At 35.0% G+C, this 22,059-nt stretch overlaps 1 protein-coding gene across 5 annotated transcripts; it reads left to right on the top strand.

The window, feature by feature from the left end:
* The first annotated feature begins 545 nt into the window (after nucleotides 1-545).
* LOC103495387 (probable ubiquitin-like-specific protease 2A) lies at nucleotides 546-20,919 on the top strand. Of its 5 annotated transcripts, none has more exons than XR_001763350.2 (18): nucleotides 546-795; nucleotides 1,632-1,697; nucleotides 1,964-2,035; nucleotides 2,825-2,902; nucleotides 3,128-3,213; nucleotides 6,898-7,086; nucleotides 7,163-7,271; nucleotides 8,994-9,102; nucleotides 9,756-9,836; nucleotides 11,004-11,135; nucleotides 13,542-13,742; nucleotides 13,829-13,884; nucleotides 14,151-14,244; nucleotides 15,181-15,277; nucleotides 16,318-16,437; nucleotides 18,985-19,299; nucleotides 19,538-19,603; nucleotides 20,047-20,184. XR_001763350.2 is itself a non-coding variant. In XM_008456924.3 (17 exons), the coding sequence occupies exons 1-17, from the start codon at nucleotides 594-596 to the stop codon at nucleotides 20,542-20,544; spliced, it is 2,472 nt and encodes an 823-aa protein (XP_008455146.2). In that variant the 5' UTR covers nucleotides 546-593; the 3' UTR covers nucleotides 20,545-20,919. The 5 variants fall into 5 exon arrangements, 3 of the variants coding, with proteins under 3 accessions (XP_008455146.2, XP_008455144.2, XP_050939879.1); XR_007820367.1 differs by lacking the exon at nucleotides 20,047-20,184 and adding an exon at nucleotides 19,773-20,031 and having other exon boundaries at nucleotides 19,538-19,707; XM_008456924.3 differs by lacking the exon at nucleotides 19,538-19,603 and having other exon boundaries at nucleotides 7,163-7,238; nucleotides 20,047-20,919.
* The last annotated feature ends 1,140 nt before the right edge of the window (nucleotides 20,920-22,059 follow it).

The following is a 22,059-nucleotide window of genomic DNA, read 5'->3' as shown; positions in this document are numbered from 1 at the left end:
TAAATTCATCAATGTGCACTTACATTTATAAAATATAACAATGCTGATTAAATTTTCACATAAAACATGAAACAAAAACGTTATCTAACCGATGTTAATTCATTAACATTACTGGATTACCCAACGTAATCACTCAAATAAATCTAATATCAAATATTATAAATTTTTACCGGCCAAATTATGCAAATACCTATGCTCTCATATACTATCAAAATTTAAATACTCACATTTTTAAACTTTTATTCCGATGAATTAACTTCAACGATGAGACGTTCAAAGTTTCGACGAACATTTTTTATAAACTTTACAAAATATAAAAATAAAAAAAATATACGAAAAAAATATTTGTAGATATAATCAAAATAACCGAACTTTAATTAATACGATCTTCCATCTTAGAAGTGATAGGTTAGGTTTTGTTTAGAGGACAAGAAAAGATATTTGTAGATATGTAATCTAACATCCACGTGTAATTCAAATATTAATAGGAAAACAAAGTTATTTTTTCAAAATAGAAACTATATATATATATACACACACATGCCATCGTAGCGCCTTTTTGATCGTTACTGGCTGCATTTGGCTTGAGAACCATGACTCGGACCTCCAGCTCCAAGCCATTTTCATCGACAAGGAGAAACGGGAGAGGCAGAGGTGAGGGTGGAGGCAAGAGATTTTCCGTTTTCGACTTCAGCGAAGAGGACGTTCGTGTTGAGAAAGTCTCTCGAAGTTTACTCGGCAAGTTTTCTGCCCGCAGGAGTTCTCCCGTTACCAAGCATCAGTTTCTCCACTGCTGTGAGTGCTTTGTACTACTACTACTTTTCAATCGCTATGGATGATTGTGGTGAAAACGGGAATCGTTTGCTTTCGGTGCTTGGGAGGTGTGGATATGATCATTTTTGGTTATGGGAGACGAGAATCAAGACTCGGCAATTGAGTGAGAAAGGATGTTGTCTTCTATAGGATTTGGAAGGGTAGATTGTTGTTGTGTGTGGAGAAGTTACCGTCAGTGGAAGGATCGTTCGGATAAATGGTTGAAATTAGTTTGCCGATTTCTTGTTTGCTAGACCGTAAAACAGAGCCCAGTTCGGCGGCTGGTAGAAATGAAAAACATGTAGTGCAAAAATTTAAACATAAGTTATGGAGGAAATTGTGCGTTGAGTAAATTCAGATATGTGTTTTAAGTCTTGAGACTTGGTTTTAATGTTAGAAACATCTATGTAATTCTGTAAATACAAAATTAAATACATTGGTTTAATCGAACCTCATTGATATCGAATTGTTTCCTTGGAATTTCTTTTCTTGTATGGAGCTTTTTTGTCCAATGAATGTATGACAGGCAGGGGTTGATATCTCCATTAACTATCAGCTAATTTTGAACATTGCAACAAAGTATATTGGTTATGCACTATGATTATTCAGTTTGCCTTCTTTAGGACTCAGAAATATTCTACAAATATGTTATCATCAATAATCATGACAATTTATGACTGCGAGTTCTTATGTTGGTTTAGAGTTTCCCTTTAGATCAAACTTCAAAATGCAACCTGTGTGCGCATATGTTTTGTGTTCATAATTTGGGAAATATAGTAATTGTGCCGCCTGAACTATTTCATGTGCCTTCTATCCAGTTGGAAAAGGCGCGAAAAGTGTAAGCAGGAATCTTAGCGATGAGCTCATTGATATTGATGCTGAAGGTAAGGTAATATCTTTTTTTGTTCGTTTCCTTCGAGCATCACCAGTTATATATATATTTAATTTCCTTATTACTACATTTTCTCTGGGTTTTAATTAGTTATTTATTTTGTTATAAATCTGTTTCTCCTTGTATGTAGTAATACACGTGAAGTGTCTCATACTTTTTCCCACCCCTCCTTTCCTTCTCATGGTTTGACACGACTCCATGAAAACTATAACATGATTGGCATCTGAAGTTTGTTTTCTTCCTTTACCTCTGCTTCAGTTGGAAAAGGTGCCAACACTGATAGTTTCTCTGAAGATATTAGCTACGAACTGATTCACATTGATTCTGAAGGTAAGGGTATTGTCTGATTTTTTATTCTTAATTGTTAGCACTCACATTGTACCTGTTTTTAGCTTTAAAATAATCCTCGGAAATAATGTTTAAAGATGATTTAACAATCTTGTTTTATCTAGAACCAAGAGCAATTCAAATGTACACAACAGTAATTTCCAGTCTTGTGGGCAATGACAGAACAAATGAGATTGATTTTCATCTGTTAAGAGGCACAAAACACATACTGAAGGAGGCAAAGCCATTCCTAAACCTTTTCTTTGGGTTTTGTTGGCTGAATTGAAGCCTCCTCATGCACCATTGATTTAGAAATATTCACTTGGCTTTTGAACTTTTTGATTTTCAACATGCCTTGAATCATCTCAATCTACTTTGGAAAGAATAGACAGAATTTGAACTAAACTTTTCATCTAAATTCATCCACTAGAGTTTTCATTTCTGCATTCTTCCATTCCGCATATGACTTCATAATTGTTGCCAAAAAACCTAAGGAATTCCTCCTAGCCAAAATCTTCCTCAAGCGAAATTTAAAATATATTTACCATCTATGGCATATAGTTTCTTATGAAATAGAATGTGGTCGGTTAGAAAAGATGGAGCATTTGTGAACAAGAATGGATGATCTCTTGTGCAACTATTTCTACAGTTCTTTCATGTTAACTGAAAGCTCCTCATGTTTACTTTTTATGTGTAAATCCCTAGTAGACCCAGATTCTGTGCATTCAGATTACTTCTATTTTTATTTTTTATAATTTGTTTGTCTAACTGAAGTTCGAACCTCCCATTCAGTTTCTATCTCTACTCTAAATACAAGTCATCAAATTAGCCCGGGACCGATTGATCTTAATGCTGAAGATACATGTGCAGGTGATCCCACTTTTATGGTTTATGTTTGATCCCGTCTCCTAATGGTTAAGCTGGAAAAGAAGAAAAATATTCTAGAAAGATGTAGCATTACATCTTTTCTTCTTCTTCCTCTTTATTTTTTTTTATTAATTTATTATATACATGCATAGATATATGTCTGCTGTGGGTTATTTGACGCTTCTGTTACAGTTTTTAATTGCACATCTTTTGTTGCATTTGCTGTAGATGGGTCACTTGAAGGTGGTGGATCTATGAAGCAGGAGATTCTTGAAACCAATGATCTATTGCGTTCTCGTTCTTCAACTAATGAGGTAGACACTCCGGCTTATTATGGATTTTGAAGTTTTTCCCAACTTAGTATCATTTTAATCGCGTTGCAAATATTTAATTCTTATAGTTTTCATGTGGGATTAACATCCTATTTATACTGGGGTGACCAAATAGCAGTTAATTTTGATATTTTATTAAAAAGGTATGCTAATGCACGTACAAAAGTTATTTAATTTGTCTATCATGCATGATGAGCAGTCTATTAATGAGGTTAGCTTTTTGTTTGTCCTTGTATTCTTTCATTTTTTTCTCAATTGAAGCAGTTTTTTCTATCAAAGAAGTATTAATGAGGTGGGTGGACATGGACAAAAGGATATTAATTTGGTGGTTGTACATGGGAGCATTTCATCTTCGAGAAATGAAAAATTAGGTTTGAAAAATGTTTCACATTATCACATGTATTCTGAAGACATTTTTGTAACTATTTTATAGGAATTATCTTGTATAGTTGGAGGGAGCCCCATTTTAGCAGGGTCCTTTTTTTGTTGACTTGGTTTTTTGTATGATCGTGTATTTGTTAAGGCCCTTTCCCTGCACTCAGAAAAACCCAACACAATGCAAGAAACAGAGGCAGCACTATGTGGAACTTTATTTATATAATAGGGAGAAAGTTCCCAATGAAAGTTTAACAAAACACCAGAAGATAAGCAACAAAGGGAATGAAGAAACAAATAACAAATAAACGTTCCCAGCAATTCGGGATGCTGGTGTCTCCCTGCAGCCTCCACAGCAGCCTTTTCTCTAACGAAAAACATGCCCTTAAATATCTCCATTTCCTCCAGTGGGCCCCCCTTCCTCATAATATTCTTTATTCATTTTTTTCTTGGGCCGGGTTGTCTATGTGGGTATTTGGTTTTCTTCCCCTACGCTGGTAAGTATGTATGATAGGGGGCCTTACAGTATTCTTTTGATATCTTTCAATGGAAGTTGTTTTAATAAAAGACAGAGGTCTTAGCATGAAGATCATATTAATCCTAATGACTCTTTTGTCATAAAGGAAGGAAATTTGAGCATGATTTCTGATTTTCAATAAAAAAGCAAAAAAAAAAAAAAAAAAAAAAAAGGTCGAGGAGAGGAATAATGGAAGTAGCTGAAAGGGTGAGGTGATTGGAGATGTTAAGTCTGGTGGTTTGGTACAAATTTCGTGGAAGATGTATACATCTACCTAGCATGAAAAACCCTTGAATTACCCTATTGTTGATCTTGATGGTTTTGTACTCATTAATATGGTTAGTTTGATTTTGAAGATTTTGGTTAAGGACTTCAATGCCTTTTCTTTGCATGGCAAGGAAATTTTTTGGAAATTGGAGGAGTTAAGAACTTGAAATCTTCTTACTAAATAATAACTCTAAATGATCTTATAATGAGGCCTTTTCAACTTATAGTGGGGGATATGCATAAACTTTCCACTAACTCTCTATCAAACGATATTAAAGGAAGAACTTTGTTTAATGTCTTTGATGAGTATTTTTTCTTGAAGATTAATGTTATTAAAGATATATTAGTAATTAGTCAGGGAGTTTGTTATGGTATTTAGTCATGAATAGAGGGAATGAGAAAGGATGAAGTTAGGAAGTGGTGAACAAAGGCCTGAGAGATATCTCAAGAGAGGAGGGTCCATATACCTTGAATACTTGGGGAGATATATTGTAACTGTTTTTTCTTTTATATTTCAATATATTTGGATTCTATCAAATTAGGTTTAGAGTGGTTTGGTTCTGACCATGGGGGTTAGAATTAAGTGATAGTGTATGTAATGGTTTTACATGAAGGAATGTATCAATGACAGAATCGATTGAGTCATTTATTAATGTCAATGGACAAATCAATTTTAGGAGAAGATTGATTCTGATGTAGGATACAATTGGCCATAAATTCAGAGAAGTCAAAGAAAGTTTTTATGCGGTTTAAAATACTCTCGTAGTTCTTGGTTTGACATATTTGCCAAAGTAATGATTAAAAGCGGTTATCATTATTGTCAAGTCGATCATACTCTATTTGTGAAATATGCAAACAACAAAATTGCAATCCTGATTGTATAGTTAGATGATATCATCATGACAGGAAATAATCTATGGGAGATCCTTAATTTGAAAAGAATGCTTGCAACTGAGTTTGAAATCAAGGACTTAGGAAGTTTGAGATACTTTTTCGGAATGGATGCAACGAGGTCTAAGGATGGTATTGTCATTTCTCAACAAAAATATATTCTAGACTTGCTAAAGGAAATTGGAAATCTTAGGTGTGGACTTGTTGAAACACAGATGGATCCAAATCCAGGCCAAGACCATAGTGAAGAGATTAGTCTAATTGGCAAGGGCATGTATCAAACGATAGACACTTGTGGGAAAGTTAATTTACTCGTCACATACCAGATCAGACATCATATTCTACAAGCACTGTTAGCTAGCACATGAATAGTACAATTGAACACCATCTTAGGATTGTTAACATGACTTTAAGATCTGAAAAAGTACTGTAGGTTGAGCTATTGTTTAAAAAGTCACCAAATAGAATGGTAGAACTTTATTTTGATGCTAGTTGTGTTGGAGAGTTAACTGATCAAAGATCGACATATGGATATTGCTCTTATGTTTTGGGCAATGTAGTCTCTTGAAAAAGCAAAAAGCAGGCAGTTGTAGCCAGAAGCAATGTATAGGTTGAACATCGAGCCTTAGCTGGGAATTTGTGAAGGGATGTGGATTCAGTGGCTTTTGGAAGAACTAAGGATAGAAACTCAAAGTTCATTTAAAATGCTTAGTGACGGTCAAGCAACAATTGGCATAGCGAAGAATCTTATACATCATGACATAACGAAATACACAGAGATGGATTGACGTTTCATATCTGAGGTCAACAATAATGCAGTGGAACTAAACTCTCACCATCAAATTTCCAACATTCTCACCAAAGCTTTATCAAGCTTGAATTGTATTATATAGGCAACCTAGCTTGGATGGTAGTGTAGATTTGTGTATAATATGGTTATATTTGGATTAATCATTTAATTGTTTTTTTAAATGTCATTTTCTTTTATAACTAGTTTGCCTAGTTTGAATTTTTCTTTTATTATATTTACCCATTATAGGATCTTTTCCAGAAATAAGAAAAAAGAAATTATTTCCCCAAACATAACACAAATACTTCGATCGAGCATCTCTACTTGAATCTCCTGGAATTTTGAACCTTCAATATGCTCTGGATAATAACATCATGAAGAATGGGGGATCCTAGTTTTCAAAGGGAGAGCTCATGGAAAGCTCCATCCTTTTTGAGAGAAAACGCCATCTGGAAGCAGGGCCATGTCTTGAAGAGTTACATCCATTTCTGAAAAGAAAGTAAATGATCTTAAACTTGAGGTTCTTGGTTTCTGATGCTGCTTCTGAAATTGGGTTTTGAATGCACGTTATCTCATTTTAAGAAATATATGTACGATTGTGATGCACTAAAGGACTATAGACTATAAAGTTCAAGTTAAGAATCTATTGGATACAGTAGTTCTGTGATTGATCTTGATATCAGAAGTTATAAGTTCAATAAAATGTGTAATTTACTGCTTTTTTTTTTTTTCTTTTAATCTTGAGCATTGATATCTTACTTAACTTCCTTTCAATGAGGTGAGATGCTTGTATTAACCTTTGTGTTTTTGCAAAATTATTTTTCAGGATGATTTCACGGTTATTTTCCCTGATTTTGTCATCTATGAAGGTAACTGGTGTACGACATCGAAGTTAATATTTTCCTGTAGCTGCATTAAGTTCCAAGGTTCAGCACTGAGTGGGTTGCAGAGAACATTTGATTCCGAATGGGCTGTCTCCGACATTATTGGCATTGAGTCAGAATGGTGCAGTAGGGTATAACATTGTTTTTCCCCGTCATTGTTTTATGTGTTTCTGTGTAGGTCTATTTGTAAGTATTTTTCTCATGTAGGTTGAAACTGCAATTGTTAATCTTCGTCTCAAAGGAAAGCATTTCACGGGGGCTGAAAATTCAAATGACATTTCAGGTCTTTTTTATGTTGGAATCAAAGTTTTTATGGGTAATTGAAGGCTGATTATGTAAAAATATTAAACTTTTATTAGAAGTACAAATCCGAACTATATGTATGAGGTTTTGGTCTTGTTTCTAAAACACCATTTTGGGTCATCATATATATTTTTTCTTTTTTTCCTTTCTTTCTATCTGGAGAGGAATTGGAAGACTTATTCCTACATTCAGAGATAGGAAGATGTAACATGAAAAAGATGTCAAGCCTATAGACACTGTCACCCCAACTTGGAGAGAATGTGTTACATAGTACTTTCATGAAATGGTTTGATCACATTGTTAGGGTTAAATAGGTTTCTACAAATGGCCTTGAGGAGGTAAAGTTCGTCATCCGATGCCTTATTGACCCTATTGTACGACGAGCCTAATCCTCTTCCCCGACTACTGAAGATGAGTGAGTTTTCGCTGTGGGTTGTTCGCGCTTGACTCTGTATTGCGCTTCAAAAAGTATATTGAATAATCCTATCCTAACCCAACTAAGGGGAAGCACCTACTCCTAACAAAAAGAAAGCGAGCCACGCTTGACTAATAGTTTGAAAGTTTTGAATGAAATCATCACTCTAAATCATAGATATATTTCTATCATTGTATGTGGTGCGGGTTCTCGGGTTAGTTAACACATGAACCGACCTCTCATAATAAATGGATTGGTCTTGGGTTCGCCATCCTACCCAATGACGAGCGGATCCAGCTTTTCTTTCCCCAGGGACAGGAGGATTTGAACCTCTCCCTATTGATGCCTTACCACGTTCCCTATTGAGAATACCTCCTCCCTCGTATTCTGTCCTATTCCATTTTCTTATCCAGCGATGACAGCTACGGGAAGAACAAGACCTCCTTCAATGGCAGCAACTTCCTCAAGGTATGGAGATCCCCGCTCGAGCGAATCTGATTATTGAATGCACTACGTGGTTTCAAGGCTTTTTGAATGAAAAGGGGTTTGCGTCCGGTCCTCAAATAAGAGAAAGAGTGGAATGAGGCATGAACCCTGTTTTCCAGAAAATTAAGCTACCACGGACCGGTGTTTACAAATATCAGCAAAAACAAAGGTCCTCAATGAACAAAGGCTTTGAGCCAAGAGATCCGGGGCATGGAGATTCAGCCAAAGCGGTCAAAGGAATCCACCTCCTCTCGTCTTTGTCCCACTCCGTGGTTACGAGCAGATGGCGGATGTTCCTACTTCCCAGTAGATAATAGAGCATTCCTTCCTAATAACCTAATAAAGAAGGGAAAGGCAAAGAGCCTACTAAACTCAAGAGTGGGGCTTCTCATTCTCACCCCACTCTTCCTTGCTTGAACCACTGTTGGCTTACTCCTTACTACCAGACATTGAGCCAATGGCATGGGGATGACTTTATGTTCCAAGAGGAACTCCATCCCAAGTACGAGGTCTCAGTCATCCATACGAACCAGGACTCAATCAAGATCTCCTATCCATTCGCCTAATTTGATAGATACCCTTTTCGATATCCCGACAATTGGCAATCCTTCGGAATTCAGAGCTTGAATCTTGCCTTAGGTGGCCTAATGTGGGGAGGATTAAGTCTAGGCTGTAATTGACTCCCAAAGTCTAATACCGCAAGTCCATTAAACTTGGTCTACCTACTGATTATCTTTTATCTTCTTCCTCGATGGAGGATAGTTTCATTTCTGGATGTTTTTTGGACTTAATCTAAGGTGGCATCATTCCCTGTCTTTCTTAACATTTGTGCAGGCATAGAGTTATTGAAGTTTTCGGTTTGTGACCCTCTTTGGTCTGAAAGTGAAAAAGCAATCAGAACATTGAATGTTAGATATAATGACTTATGGAATGCAGACTATGAGTGAGTTTTTCTCCTTCTTTCTGTTTTTCTTTGGGCTTGCCAAGACTGAATCTTTTCTGACATCATTTTGCTTACATAATAATATAATATCAAGAAACTGCTTAAAGAATTCAATTATTGTTATTTAGTATTATTATTTGAAGATAAGAATGGGTTAAGGTTGGAGACTGATAGCAATACAATACAATTTGATGCCAGAAAGAAAATCCTATAATTAGAATTTTGCATTTGTTTACCACCTCTTTATTTATTTTTATTATTATTAATTTTAAAAAAATGTATGTTGAATTAATCAAAGTTAGGAGAGCATCAACAAATATATTGAAGTATCCTTTTCAAGAATAAGAAGAAGAAAAAGAAGAAGAGGGACGAATACGTTGAATACATCTTATCTAGCCATGGCCTTACTTGAACAAGATTTGTTCTATAGGTTGTACAAATGTGTTCTTGAACTCCAAAGAATACATCTTATCTAGCCACTGAAAAATCTGGCATGTATTGAGTGTTTAATTTAGACACTATCCTGACTACTTTCAGCACGGATGTTGCTTATCTGATCCATATTGAATTAGTTAATCTGAGAGGAAATTCCTCATTTCGAGGTTTAGATCACTATAGACAATTAACTATTTTTTATTTAACATTCTTGGCAGTGACAATGACAAGGTCAAATGGGAGGAAATTGTTTCCTGGAGGCACAGTGATGTGTTTTTTCCCAAGAATTGCTTTTCTGAGTGAGTAGAATTATAACTTTTACATTATGCCTTCCGTTCCCTCTGTTAAATACTGGAAATGCTGTTAATCTAATCTGGAAATGCATTAGATTTTCATGGGGGCCAAAGCCTGTCTGGATGATAGGAAGCTGTTTACCTCAGCCAATTTACATTGATAATTGTAGACCGATGGAAATGGGTTGGGTTGTGTGGGTTTTGTAGAGAAAGACATCACGTGGGTCAGATCAGGGTTTCAATTGCAAGCCTTATAGGTTGTATTGGCATCAACATTATTGTGGGAAATTATAGAATGGGGTTGCTATTAAGTTTTCCCCCTCATACCTAATTCTTTTTATTAATGGCGTTTTTTAATATATCCAAAAAATATTAACTCCTTAGGGCAGCTGTTTGCTTATACTCAGAAGTCCAGCTTATTTATTCAGAAATGCTCTGGAGCAACTAAAGACTGTTTAAAATCCATCAAAATTGAATTCAAATTGAACCCAGGGGAACTGTCGTAGTGCTAAATATTGTTAAAGGTTTTATCAAAGATTCTTGAGACTTTAAACGTAGATTCCACATAAATTAAGTATAGTAAAAAAAGAATCAAGACTTGGATTTTTTTCCCCTGTTATGGTTGGCATTATACTCACTGTAAGTTGTGAAAGTACCTGTGGAGAATTAGATGTATTTGAAAATGAAAATTTGTACAGTTTCTCCATGTTCTGTTTCTTTTCAATTACTTTAACTTTTATCTTGTTCAGGGAAAAATATTAAGACTGCCTAATTTCTATGTTTCTCTATGAGATGATAGGATGCCTATATTTGCATGTCTTTGAATCCCAAGCATGCATAAGAAATAGCATATGTATTGTGGGGAATCGTTTTCTTTAAATAAATACTTTTGCTGCTTAGATCTTGGATAGACAGATCATTAGTTTATGTAGGGTAAGAATTGGATAATTGAAAATTTTATTCATAGACCTTTTCAATTGTTACTTCAGCATCTTTCAATGTTTTTATTTCCGTAGGAAAGAAAGATCTTTTTAATTGTTAATTCTTTTGGTTCTTTTGGCTTTATAATGTTAGTACGCGTCTATAAAATTGTTTCTTTCCTTTATTCATTTTGGGTTAATGGGATCTTCCGATGTTTACTGTACATTTTACAAATTTAACCGATCTATTCAGATTTGTTGATACTTTTGAAGAGGTCATCTATCCAAAGGGGGATCCTGATGCTGTGACCATTAGTAAGAGAGACCTTGAGCTTCTGAAGCCAGGGATGTTTATTAACGATACTATCATTGACTTTTATGTTAAGTAAGTTTGAGTTTTTTCCTGTCTCCAGCAGAAGTCTGTTTCTCTTGGTTTTTGTTTGTCCTTATCTTAAAAATTAGCTACATATATTATATTCCTTCATTTTAATCCCTATAATTTTTTTATTATGAATTGATTACCATTGCAAAACCTCTTTTTTTTTTTTTTTTTTTTTTTTTTTTTTTTATTTCCTTTATTTTAGTGAGGATATTTATTGATGAAATAAATAGTGCAGAAAATTTTAGTGTACTTTCGAAATAGAAAGGCAAGCAAATCCAAATCATGACGAGAGATAGTTTCAATTTTAGTTCCACGGTTACTTGGGAATTTCATATGTTTTTAACTTTCAGCCGATTAGATTGCTAATGGATGGGAAACTATTTCATTGATAGAATGAAACCCTTATATAAATAGGAGTTCCCATTGAAGGAAGCTGCAAAAAATTCCTTCAGTAGGATATGGAAGTGTTGAGACTATAGTTGCAAAAAGGGGAAACTTGCTTACATCAGTAAAGCTTTGAATTGAAGACTCAAGAAAGACAGTTCAGTGAAGAGCAAATTGTGGGCCAAGTAAAAGGGGGTCCTGAAGTTTAGGAGGCGTCTGGGACAATAAACTATATTTAGAAAACTCAAAGAGTAGAGCTAAAATGTAGAAAAGTTGGTTTGTTATTGTGGCAAAGTTTGAATATTATTGAATTATTTCTCACTTTGTTGTTTTTACAAGAGACAAAGCCCTAACTTAAAATAGAATGCATACCTAATAACATAAAAGGAAAGGATCCTACAAAAATATAATTACATAATAATTACAGGGAATTAAATCAAATATTAAAGTATAAATCAACAGTTATAATTAGCTAACTTGACTTAGTAGAGTCTCCAACAACCTATGAATTGTGGAAAGTGATTGATGGAGGATTTGTACAGATAGGGGAGAGGTCCAACTTGTAAAAGCATCTCATTCATGCACACATTTTCTTGTGTAAATAAACGTAGATAGTGTAATAGAAAAACTTGGGGATTGATCCCCCTTGGCCAATTTGTTTGTTTGTGTGTTGTGCATTCATGCTTCTTCTAGCAAAACAATCTCGTGAGCTTTTGGATGAACAAGAAGGCTGACCAAGATAATTCTCTTAGGTCACATGGATAGGTGAAAATTTTACTTCAGTTTTTACCTTGTGATAGTTACACTTTCACCTACAATGGGTTCATCTTCCTGAACGACAATGTAGGTTGAGGACTTTAATTGGTGGAGGTTTGGTTACAACCTTGTGTCTTGATGCACAAGACTTACACGAGCATGGTGAAGGTTGGGAAGCACATTGTGCTGGTGGGTAGGGGCGTAGGTCGACGCTCACCCCCAAAGGAAAGTAGGCGTAGGTGTGTGCCTAACGAACGTCGCACATGCAATGGGCGTGTGCATATATACTCAAGCTAGTAGAAATGCAGACAGGCGAGTGTGTGTGCACATGCGTATAGGGTGCAAATAGACACATACGAGCATGCAACAAAAGTTGCATAGGTCAGCTGGGCACCTTTGTCCAATGGACATCCTTTTCCTTGTTCACCTTTTATTGTTCCCATTTTGAGGTTGGGAAAGAGTTTCCTTTAAAGATTGGCTTTGTGTGACTTTTCGTCTCCGGGTGCTTGGTTACTTGTGAGCCACGCCACTGCCAGAGGATAAAAGCTCAAGTAAAACCTTATTCATGCAGCCAAAGAGGTTACTCTTAGTAAACTTTCATTTGCCTAAAAGGATTCCGTAACTGTTTTGTTAGAAGAAGCAAGGTGTTTTTTGGAACAACTACAAAGTTTCAAAGTTTATGGGAAAAATTGAAACACGGCCCAAATTTTGAGGTATTTTGTATTATTTAACCTATTACTAACTAACTGCCAATTCAACCAAAATCTTAAGCTGGTGGTTGAAGGCAAATTTAATTATATATCACCAACACTCCCCCTCACTTGTAGACTTAAAATATTTTTAAAGGCCCAACAAGTGGAAATCAATTTTACCTCACTTGTGGACTGAAATATTTGAAAGGCCCAACAAGTGGAAATTAATTTTAATTGAGGAAGAAACGACAATGCCAGGGGCTTGAACACAGGACCTCCCTGAACCACCTGCTCTGATACCATATTAAACTTCCAATTCACCCAAAAGCTTAAGCTGGTGGTTGAAGGCAAATTTAATTATATATCACCAACGCTAACTGAAAAAAACGAATTGCCAACTCTATGACCAACTAACAGACTTATCTATTTAAGTAGTAGGATTTTTTATTTGTTTATTCGATTTCAATTACACTTGCTTTATCTCTGTTACCACTGCCAATTGTTTCACCTCATGTTTGAGCGCTTTTCCCTCCCTTTTAATTAGCAAACTGAAGATTATTACATGAAATGGTTGTAGGTATCTAAAAAATAAATTTCTTTCGGAGAAAAACGATAGGTTCTACTTCTTCAATAGTTTTTTCTTCCGAAAGCTTGCGGACCTAGACAAAGATTTATCAAGTGCTTGTGGAGGAAGGGATGCATTTCAGCGTGTTCACAAATGGACAAAGAAAGTAAATCTTTTTCAAAAAGATTATCTCTTCATTCCTGTTAACTACAGGTTATAACTTATAACTGATATATATTAAGTTGACCATCCTTCCTTATGTATTCTGTTCTAATTCTAATTACAAGTCTTGATGACAGTCTCCATTGGAGTTTGGTTGTCATCTGCCATCCTGGTGAAGTGGTAAATTTGAAAGGCAAGATGTTTAGCACTTAATGAAAATGTCATTGGTACTAAGATGATCTTTTGTTGATTAATTCCTTTGTTAATTCTTTCTTTTATTGTGAAAATTTTCATAGTATTTAAAGATATAATTGTGTATTTATTTTTTCCTTATTTTGTTTTTCCTACTTTGTATTGGGAATTTCTTCTATTTAAGAAAACCCCTTTCTTTCTAAGTGAAATAAGAGAAATACATTTTACACATCTTTTATTCATGTAATTTTTCATAATATCTTGCAGATAAAAAACATGATAACTTATCCAAGGTACCGTGCATCTTGCATATGGATTCTATCAAAGGGAGCCACAGAGGGCTGAAGTCTCTTTTTCAAAGGTAATCTGCTCATATATCCATTTGATTGGCTCCAAGGAGATTTTTATATTTTTTTTTTGATGTTGTGAAGGTTGTTTTCTGTTACTAAGTAGGTCTCTTTGCATCATTAGTTGTTTGCAGCAGAAGTTCCTCCAAAAGAAATATGAACTAACAAAGAAAAGGAGGTGTTGAATTTGGATTTTTTTAAAAAATTATTTTTATCACAAGGTTACATTATTTCAATAGATCTCTGGTTTCTAACAAGTGGGAGAAAGACTTTTGATAATTCAAGAGTAGCAAGGCAAGTGTGTGCCATCACTTAGCCAAACAGTTCGCGAAGAACTTCAGGCTCCCTCTCTTCCAAACACAACGACATTTCCCTTGTGTATTCTCCAACTCATTCAAGATGCATTCGCTAATAGATTTAGGTGAGAGATCCATGATCTCTTGGGCCGGTTTTAGCAAGGCTAAAGATCTGTTTGGAATTAAAAGGGCTCCTAATTAAACTTAAGTTGATGGCTCCTAAATAGAGTTAAGCTGGGATAAAAGGTAGGTGACAAAAGAAAACCCTTCTCTGTATTAGGTGACTACCTAGATTGAAAAAAATCGTACAATTTACAGTACTATATTAATGGTATTTAGAACTGACTGGAACCAACTGGAAGTAGTTTTGGAACTTTCGTTTTGCATTGTGAATCAATGTTATCTTCTTTGTTGTCATCAAGCATTTCACCAAGAATATCTTTCATGTTATTTGAGTTAATGTTAATGATTTTTTTTCTGCCTTTTGTTCTCCTTTATTCATGTTTTCTTTCTGAATTTTATATCTTAATTTGTCTAATCATTATAGATTTCTTGTGATGTTAGTTTAAAAGCGTATATTTTGTAAGATTCTTCGTACTTTGAAATTCCAATGTCAAAGGTTACCGATAATTATTTTATATTTTAATGTGACAGTTATTTATGTGAAGAGTGGAAAGAGAGGTATGGTGATGGAGATGACGACGAAGATATTTCTGCAGTGTTCTTAACCTTGCCATTTATCCCTCTAGAGGTATGGAAGTATTAAAAAATTTAGTCTCTTAGTTCAGGGAGATTAAAATTTTGAAGGTGTTGCCCTTGTCAAGATCCTCCATTTTCTCTGCCCCCAAACCCCCCAACCTCTCACCCCCCAACACAATATTAATAATGATAATAATAAAATAAAGGAAAAAGTAAATTAAAAGAACAGTAAATGGAAGAATGATACCTCTCATATTTTATGATACCATATAATCTTTCTTTTTCTTTCTAAATTTTTATTGTAAGTTGAGAAATTACTTTCGAGGTTGAGTGCATGTCTCAAATGGGATAGGAAATATCCCCACTTTTAAATGTTGGTTAATATGTGGAGGATATGGAGTCAGGCCTCATTCTCCTAGGTTCCGTTTTTTTCTCCTCCTGAACTGCACTGGTTGATTTAGATCTGCAGATGTCTAATTAAGCAACCAAATATTGTGACTGAGCCTACCGCTGGCAGAATCTTGAAGAGAAATTCTCTTGCCGCATACATACTTGTAGCTTGAGAATGTGATAAATGATATTTATCTTATATTGAGATGCCTTACTGGTCAGACACTCACGAGTATCAATAAAACCTTGATTAATTTGGGGATTCTGTGATGGAAAATTTCTCAGGTTTTGTGTTTGATTGATGCTCTAGGCGAAGAGCTTAATAAATGAAACTTCTTGATATCTCTTTTTATTAGAGTTTTGCCACATGGGGTGGAGCATAATGCCACAATGACCAAAGAACAATTTGTTACTTTTGTTTGCCTGAAATGTGTATAGCATATACGACCTACTTGAATAGGATCTATTCTATAGGTTTGTACATCTGTGTCCTTGAGTTCTAAAGAAATGTGTATAGAATATACACAATGATTTTTCGCTCTTTTTCCGGTTGAGGGGAGGAGGGGGCTGTTGTGGGTTAGTCAACTAAAATATAATCACTCTGTGGGTCAACAATTTTTTAGAAGATTTGTCTGATAGTAGATATTTGTGCATACTGTGTTCCCATGTCTAACCTTGACTTTTGTTTCGCTGCTTGGTCAGTTGCCACAACAGGAAAATTCATTTGATTGCGGTCTCTTCTTACTCCATTATGTGGAACTTTTTTTGGAGGGTGCGCCAGTGAACTTCAGCCCACTCAAAATCTTGAAGCTCTCAAATTTTGTAGGTCCTTTGTCCTTCTATCTGATCAAATTACAAATTCTCTATCTGTGGAGTATCCTGTTGGTTCTATCCACTTACTAAACATTTGTCTTTTTAATATTTGGTACCTTATTTTCAAGATTGTTAACTCATGAGTCAAAACGTTTATCGAATTAAAATTTAGTATATCAAGGATCCTAAATGTTGAGGACAATGCAAAATCTATCTATCTCCAGATTGGTGTGGTATTATCTACTTTGAGCATAAACTCTTACCATTTTTTTTTTATTTCATCTAAAATGACTCATTTACCAATTGAGATAATTGTCCTTACTTATATACCATGAATCTCTATCTTTTCCAATCAACGTGGGACTTCATTTGGACCTAACAATCCTCTCCTCAAAAAAGTTTCCACTCTTGAGAGCCTTCCCTGGAAAAAAAATCCATCCACCCCAATAAAGCTTGGTCTTTATCTGGTGGCACAACCAATCAATTCCAAGCCAACATTTGAATAGTGCATGAGCATTGTTCACATTGACGATGAGAGCTTTATTTTCTCTTATTAAGGTGAGTTGAGAACATCTAGAGAGTGTAGAGCATAATTGTGGGACCTTCTCCCTCAAACAAAGATATACTTCACACTCATGCCAATAGAGATAATTGTCCTCACTCATACACCATGAATGTCTTTTTTTGCTAGCTAATGTGAAGTAGTTTGAAGGACTGATCTAAGACATACGTGGTATCTTCAAGAGAGACAATTTTCTATTTTGTCGAGGGTCTGAAACTCCTAAATCATCGATTCACCAAAAAATTTAAGTTGATGGGTGAAGACAAATTTAATATTATATCATTTGATACTTTCCCTCATTTGTGAGCTTGAAATATGAAGAAGATTGAAGAAGTGGAAATCAATATTAATTAGAGAGAAAATAACATTGTAGGGTTTGAACACAAGTAGGGTTGGCAACAGGGTGGGGAGGGATTCCTCATCCTTGTCCTTGCAGGAGAACTTCATCGTTCGGGAATCAAGTCCTTGCGGGGACCCATCCCCAATTTTAAGCATAAATTATTGAAAAGTGTAAATTAAAAAAAATTGTAATGGCTTACAAATTACAACACTAAATACAAAAATTAAATGAACAACAAAAAAATTAAATAAAAACAACACTTACAAATTTAAAAACCAGACAGTAGAAAAAAACCAGAAAAAATAAAAAGATTTTTTAACAATTAACACTACAGTAAACACCAAAGTTGATCGCATAAAAGTTATCTTGGAGTTGTTGGTCGCGTTAAGGTGGTTGTCAAAGTTGATCATTGAAGGTGATTTTAGTCTGAGTTTGTTGTCGGATATGGTTAGTGAATCCCATTATTGGTTTGTTGGAGTTGGTAATGTGAAGTTGAAGTCGAAGTGGTCACCGGAGTTGGTTGTCAGAGCACGAAGTTGGACGTCGTTTGACTTGGCCGAGTGTAAGTGGTCGTCGAAGAGGGTTCTTAGATTGCGGCAATGGTAGTCGTCGACAATGGCCGATGGGTGGACCCATCAAAAACATGGGAAGAAGGAAGAGTTGGGGTGTGTTGGTATAGTATACCAACTCAAGTCCACCGACATTTAAAGTTGGTGGGCAAACATTGAGTTGGTATTTCTGTCTCCGTTTCAGGAAAAAAAAACATTGAGTTGGTATGAGTCAAACACCAACATTTGATAGGGGCGGAGCTCAATATATATGCAAACTCTATTGCTGGGCTTGGGCTAGTGATTTATAGGATTGAGGAAATAAGTTGTAACAATATGTGCATATGGAGAATATTTGCTACTGGCTTCTGTATCCAGGCGCCCCAAGATCTCCAATAAATACAACAAATAGACTCCCAATCTTGGTACCCAGATACCTCGATACCTCGGTATGTCTTGTATATAATTATGAATATGGACTCTCGACCTTTGTATTTGACAATCACACTAATCATCCAAGTTTTAATTTCATAACCTCCACACTTACTCAACTTAAACAAGGACAGTTCACAGCACCTTTCTTATTCTCCATTCCCATAAGCCAACACTTTTCGTGATAACTTAATGCAAGCACAACCCAGTTTTAGTCTTCTCACAAGCATACTTAACATCATCAATCAAAACATGTTGCATTCTTAGTCTATCCAAACTATCAAGTGTACATTAGACATAACAATCATGCATTCTCTCATAAGATTTCCCCCATACTGGCACACTGGTTCTTAAACAGCATTTGACATCAAGAACCCATAAGAACAGGGTTGTAACCCACCAATTTATGCAATCTATCAGTTACTTTAACATGCTATTTCATCGATAATTTCTGTCATGCATTTTCCTAACATTATATTTATTTAGCACTTGGGCAGTTGGTACCTTAATGTGCACCTCCTCTATTTTCGGTGCCTTTATTGTTTTGTAGATTTTTTATATTTATGATGCAAGTACCGAACCTTATTGCTCTAATGGCCTTACATTGGTAACAGTCATTGTTTTGCCTTTATTTGTGTAAGTTTCTGCATGTCTAACATTAATACGAACTCCAGCTAAGCCAGGATTGGTTCCATCCTGCGGAGGCTTCTCTAAAACGTGCACATATCCTAAAGTTAATTTATGAAATCATGGTCTGTAATCAAGCAAAGGAACTTTCTGGTAGCGTTGGTAAATATCCTTCTTCTGATGCTAATGACTCGGACAATGATTTATCAAAACATGTGTCTGGAGAGGCAGATATTTTCACAATGACCCATTCTGACAACTTTTCAAGTGTTGGAAAAGAATTTGGATCGGTGTCCAAAGTATCATCTGTCACGAATTATCAACGAATAGAAGGACAGGAGAGTGTTATGCCACCCATTGAGGTAATTTATTGTTTTCTTTCATATAACGACTGTACTTCTCGTTTGCTTACTGATTCACAGTCATCGGTTATGGAGGTGATTGTGTGTATGTATACTAGTTTATTAATGAAACTTTAGTTTGGCTTGTCTCTGCCAGCATAATATGTGTTCTTCAATTTAGAGGCTATGATAGTTTTTGGTTTGGAGTGGAAAATGGGTGTTAAATACGTCATTATAATGTCCCTTAATTTTAGTGCAGATTTGAATTATGTGCCGGTATGAGGGAAACTAGAACAGATGCAAACATTGATAAATCAACAAATGGGTACGTTATGACTAGGAGACACAATAGTATAGAAAAGAAAAAACGCCATCCTCCTGATTCTCATCTTGTTCTCGCTTGGGGTGATAAAAAGGAAAAAGAAAAAAGTCAAAATGCCATTTTTCTCTATTTTAGTCCTTGTACTTTCAAACGGGTTTGATAAAAGACAAAGTCGAAGGAGAAAAAAACATACAAAAAATGAGAAAGCAGCCCAAACAATGTCTTTTGTAGAAAGTAGTTGTAAGTCTTTATTAATATATTTAGTTTGTTCTTGAGATATCAGATTGGAGGCAATGTGTGGAGCGTCTTGGCTATCACATCATAGCCATGTTTTTGGTCTTTTATCTGTACTCACGTAGCTCTACATACAAATTATGCAATTTCATATTATATTATCTAAAAGACGAGCATTTGCATTTGTTTTCATTTCCTTTTTTGGGGCACAGGAAGATGAGAATGGTGAAACAGCTGATTCACCACAATGCTTAGACGATCGCCTCCAAGCTTCGGCAGTTTTTGAATGTTCATCAGCCTTCAGTTTCGGCCAACAATTTACGGAATTAGAAATATCTTGGGAAGGAAGATATTCTCAAAACGTAAAAGAAGATATGTGTAGAAAACCATCTCCACGCCCATCACTTCATGAGTTGCAAACGACATTGAAATTGGGACAAAATTCCACACCTCAAGCAACAAAGAACCCGAACCATCCAACTGAAGCAGATAATCAACTAGAGATCTTAACCAGCTCAAGTGATGAACTTATCAATTGTGTAGTAGAAGACTCAGAGGAGGAGGGAAATGAAAGGAACGACAGAATCGAGATCGAAGTTTCTTCCTCCTCAAGGAACAACTTGTTCCTATCAAGGCAAGTGGTTGAATCTACTGCAAACTTTAGTGATAATAATAGACAACATGAACATAATCACATAACTAAGAAATGAACATCCATCCAACGCACACGATTCTACAAAAGCAGCGGTATATGCCCAAATAGGCTTAGAGTTTAAGAATCTAGGCGAAATTAATCAACTCATTAGGATCCATATTTTGAAATTTTCATTACCTGATTTTGAAATGACTTAAGATAGGTGGTTGTGTATATATTTTCTGGGATCGAATAATCTCGTTTTCACAGCCTTTGTAAAGTTATGGTCAGTTTGTGAATATATATATATAGAAACAACCTTAGCATACTTTCCACCACCTCCCATCTTTTGTCACTCAGCCTTAAATGAATTGTAATTACTCAATCCTAGTCATTCTATCCATAATATTATGATCATAATAATAAAGTGAAAAATATCACTTTGATCAAATTTTACTTTGTTTTTTATTTTAGTTATTGTATTTTCGAAGAATTATTGCAATCAGACAAAAAGTATTAACAAATATAGCTAAATGTAAAACAAGACGTAGATATAACAAAATTTAGATCTTTAACTCTCGAACTCTATCAATGATAGGAGTCTATTAATGATAAATGATTTTGTTATATTTGCGGTTTTTAAAATGCTACTGTATACTCATTATTGCTGCAAAAGTGTTATCTATTTCAATTAACCTATTTTAGTTTGATTTTGTGTTTAGCAAACTAGGCCAAAATGTTTACAAATTATACAAAAATATAAAAGAAAAAAAAAAGTATTGCACGAGATGAATTTTGCATGTTGTACAAATTTTTTGTAGTATTTTTGCAAATACTTTTGAGCTTTGTTTTCCCTCTTTTTTAAATGATGCATCTGCACGAGATGAATGCATACTTAACTACAAATAGCTATATCAATTTGCCACACTTTGATTCTAACCGAAAATTGACTTTGGCCGACCATTTTGGTCATTTTTGGTTAGTTTGATCGGTTTTTCGGTTTACTTTGTTCATCCTAGTTTAAGGACAAAATTGTTTAAAGAAAAAAGAGATTATGCGAGTCCAACTACTATCAACGACCTGTTACAAGAATCAAGACCAAGAAAATTCAAGAGGCTTTCATATTGCTTCTTAAAAGGCTAGTTAACGAGTAAAAGAAGAAATAAATATTTTGTAATCCAAACATACTTTAAAGGGTAATGATTAGATGCATATATTTACATGCTCTATTTCTTTTCTACACAAAACAAAATATTAAAATTTATCTTCTAAAAGAATAATTTTTAATTTTATTTTTGTGTGGTGAAAAGATACGAAAGCACCTAGATAGGTACATTCAAGATGCACCCAAGTTTTTTTCTACAAGTCAAGATTAACGAAGACAACACTTAAAAGTCATATAGCATGGAAAAAAAACTGTAAGCATGCTTTTATTTATATTTGCACCTCGTGGAAACCATTGTTGAGACAATGACATTCAGTTGTCCTTAACCACCCTTGAGCCTATTTAAGGGGCAAAGATCCTTCATTTCATCATCAACTCTCGAACACAGAAACCCATCTTCATCATTCCAACCGTCATTTTCTTCCA

Source organism: Cucumis melo, chromosome 1 (assembly GCF_025177605.1).
Source record: "Cucumis melo cultivar AY chromosome 1, USDA_Cmelo_AY_1.0, whole genome shotgun sequence".
Taxonomy (NCBI): domain Eukaryota; kingdom Viridiplantae; phylum Streptophyta; class Magnoliopsida; order Cucurbitales; family Cucurbitaceae; genus Cucumis; species Cucumis melo.
This window is presented reverse-complemented; position numbering and strand designations above follow the sequence as displayed.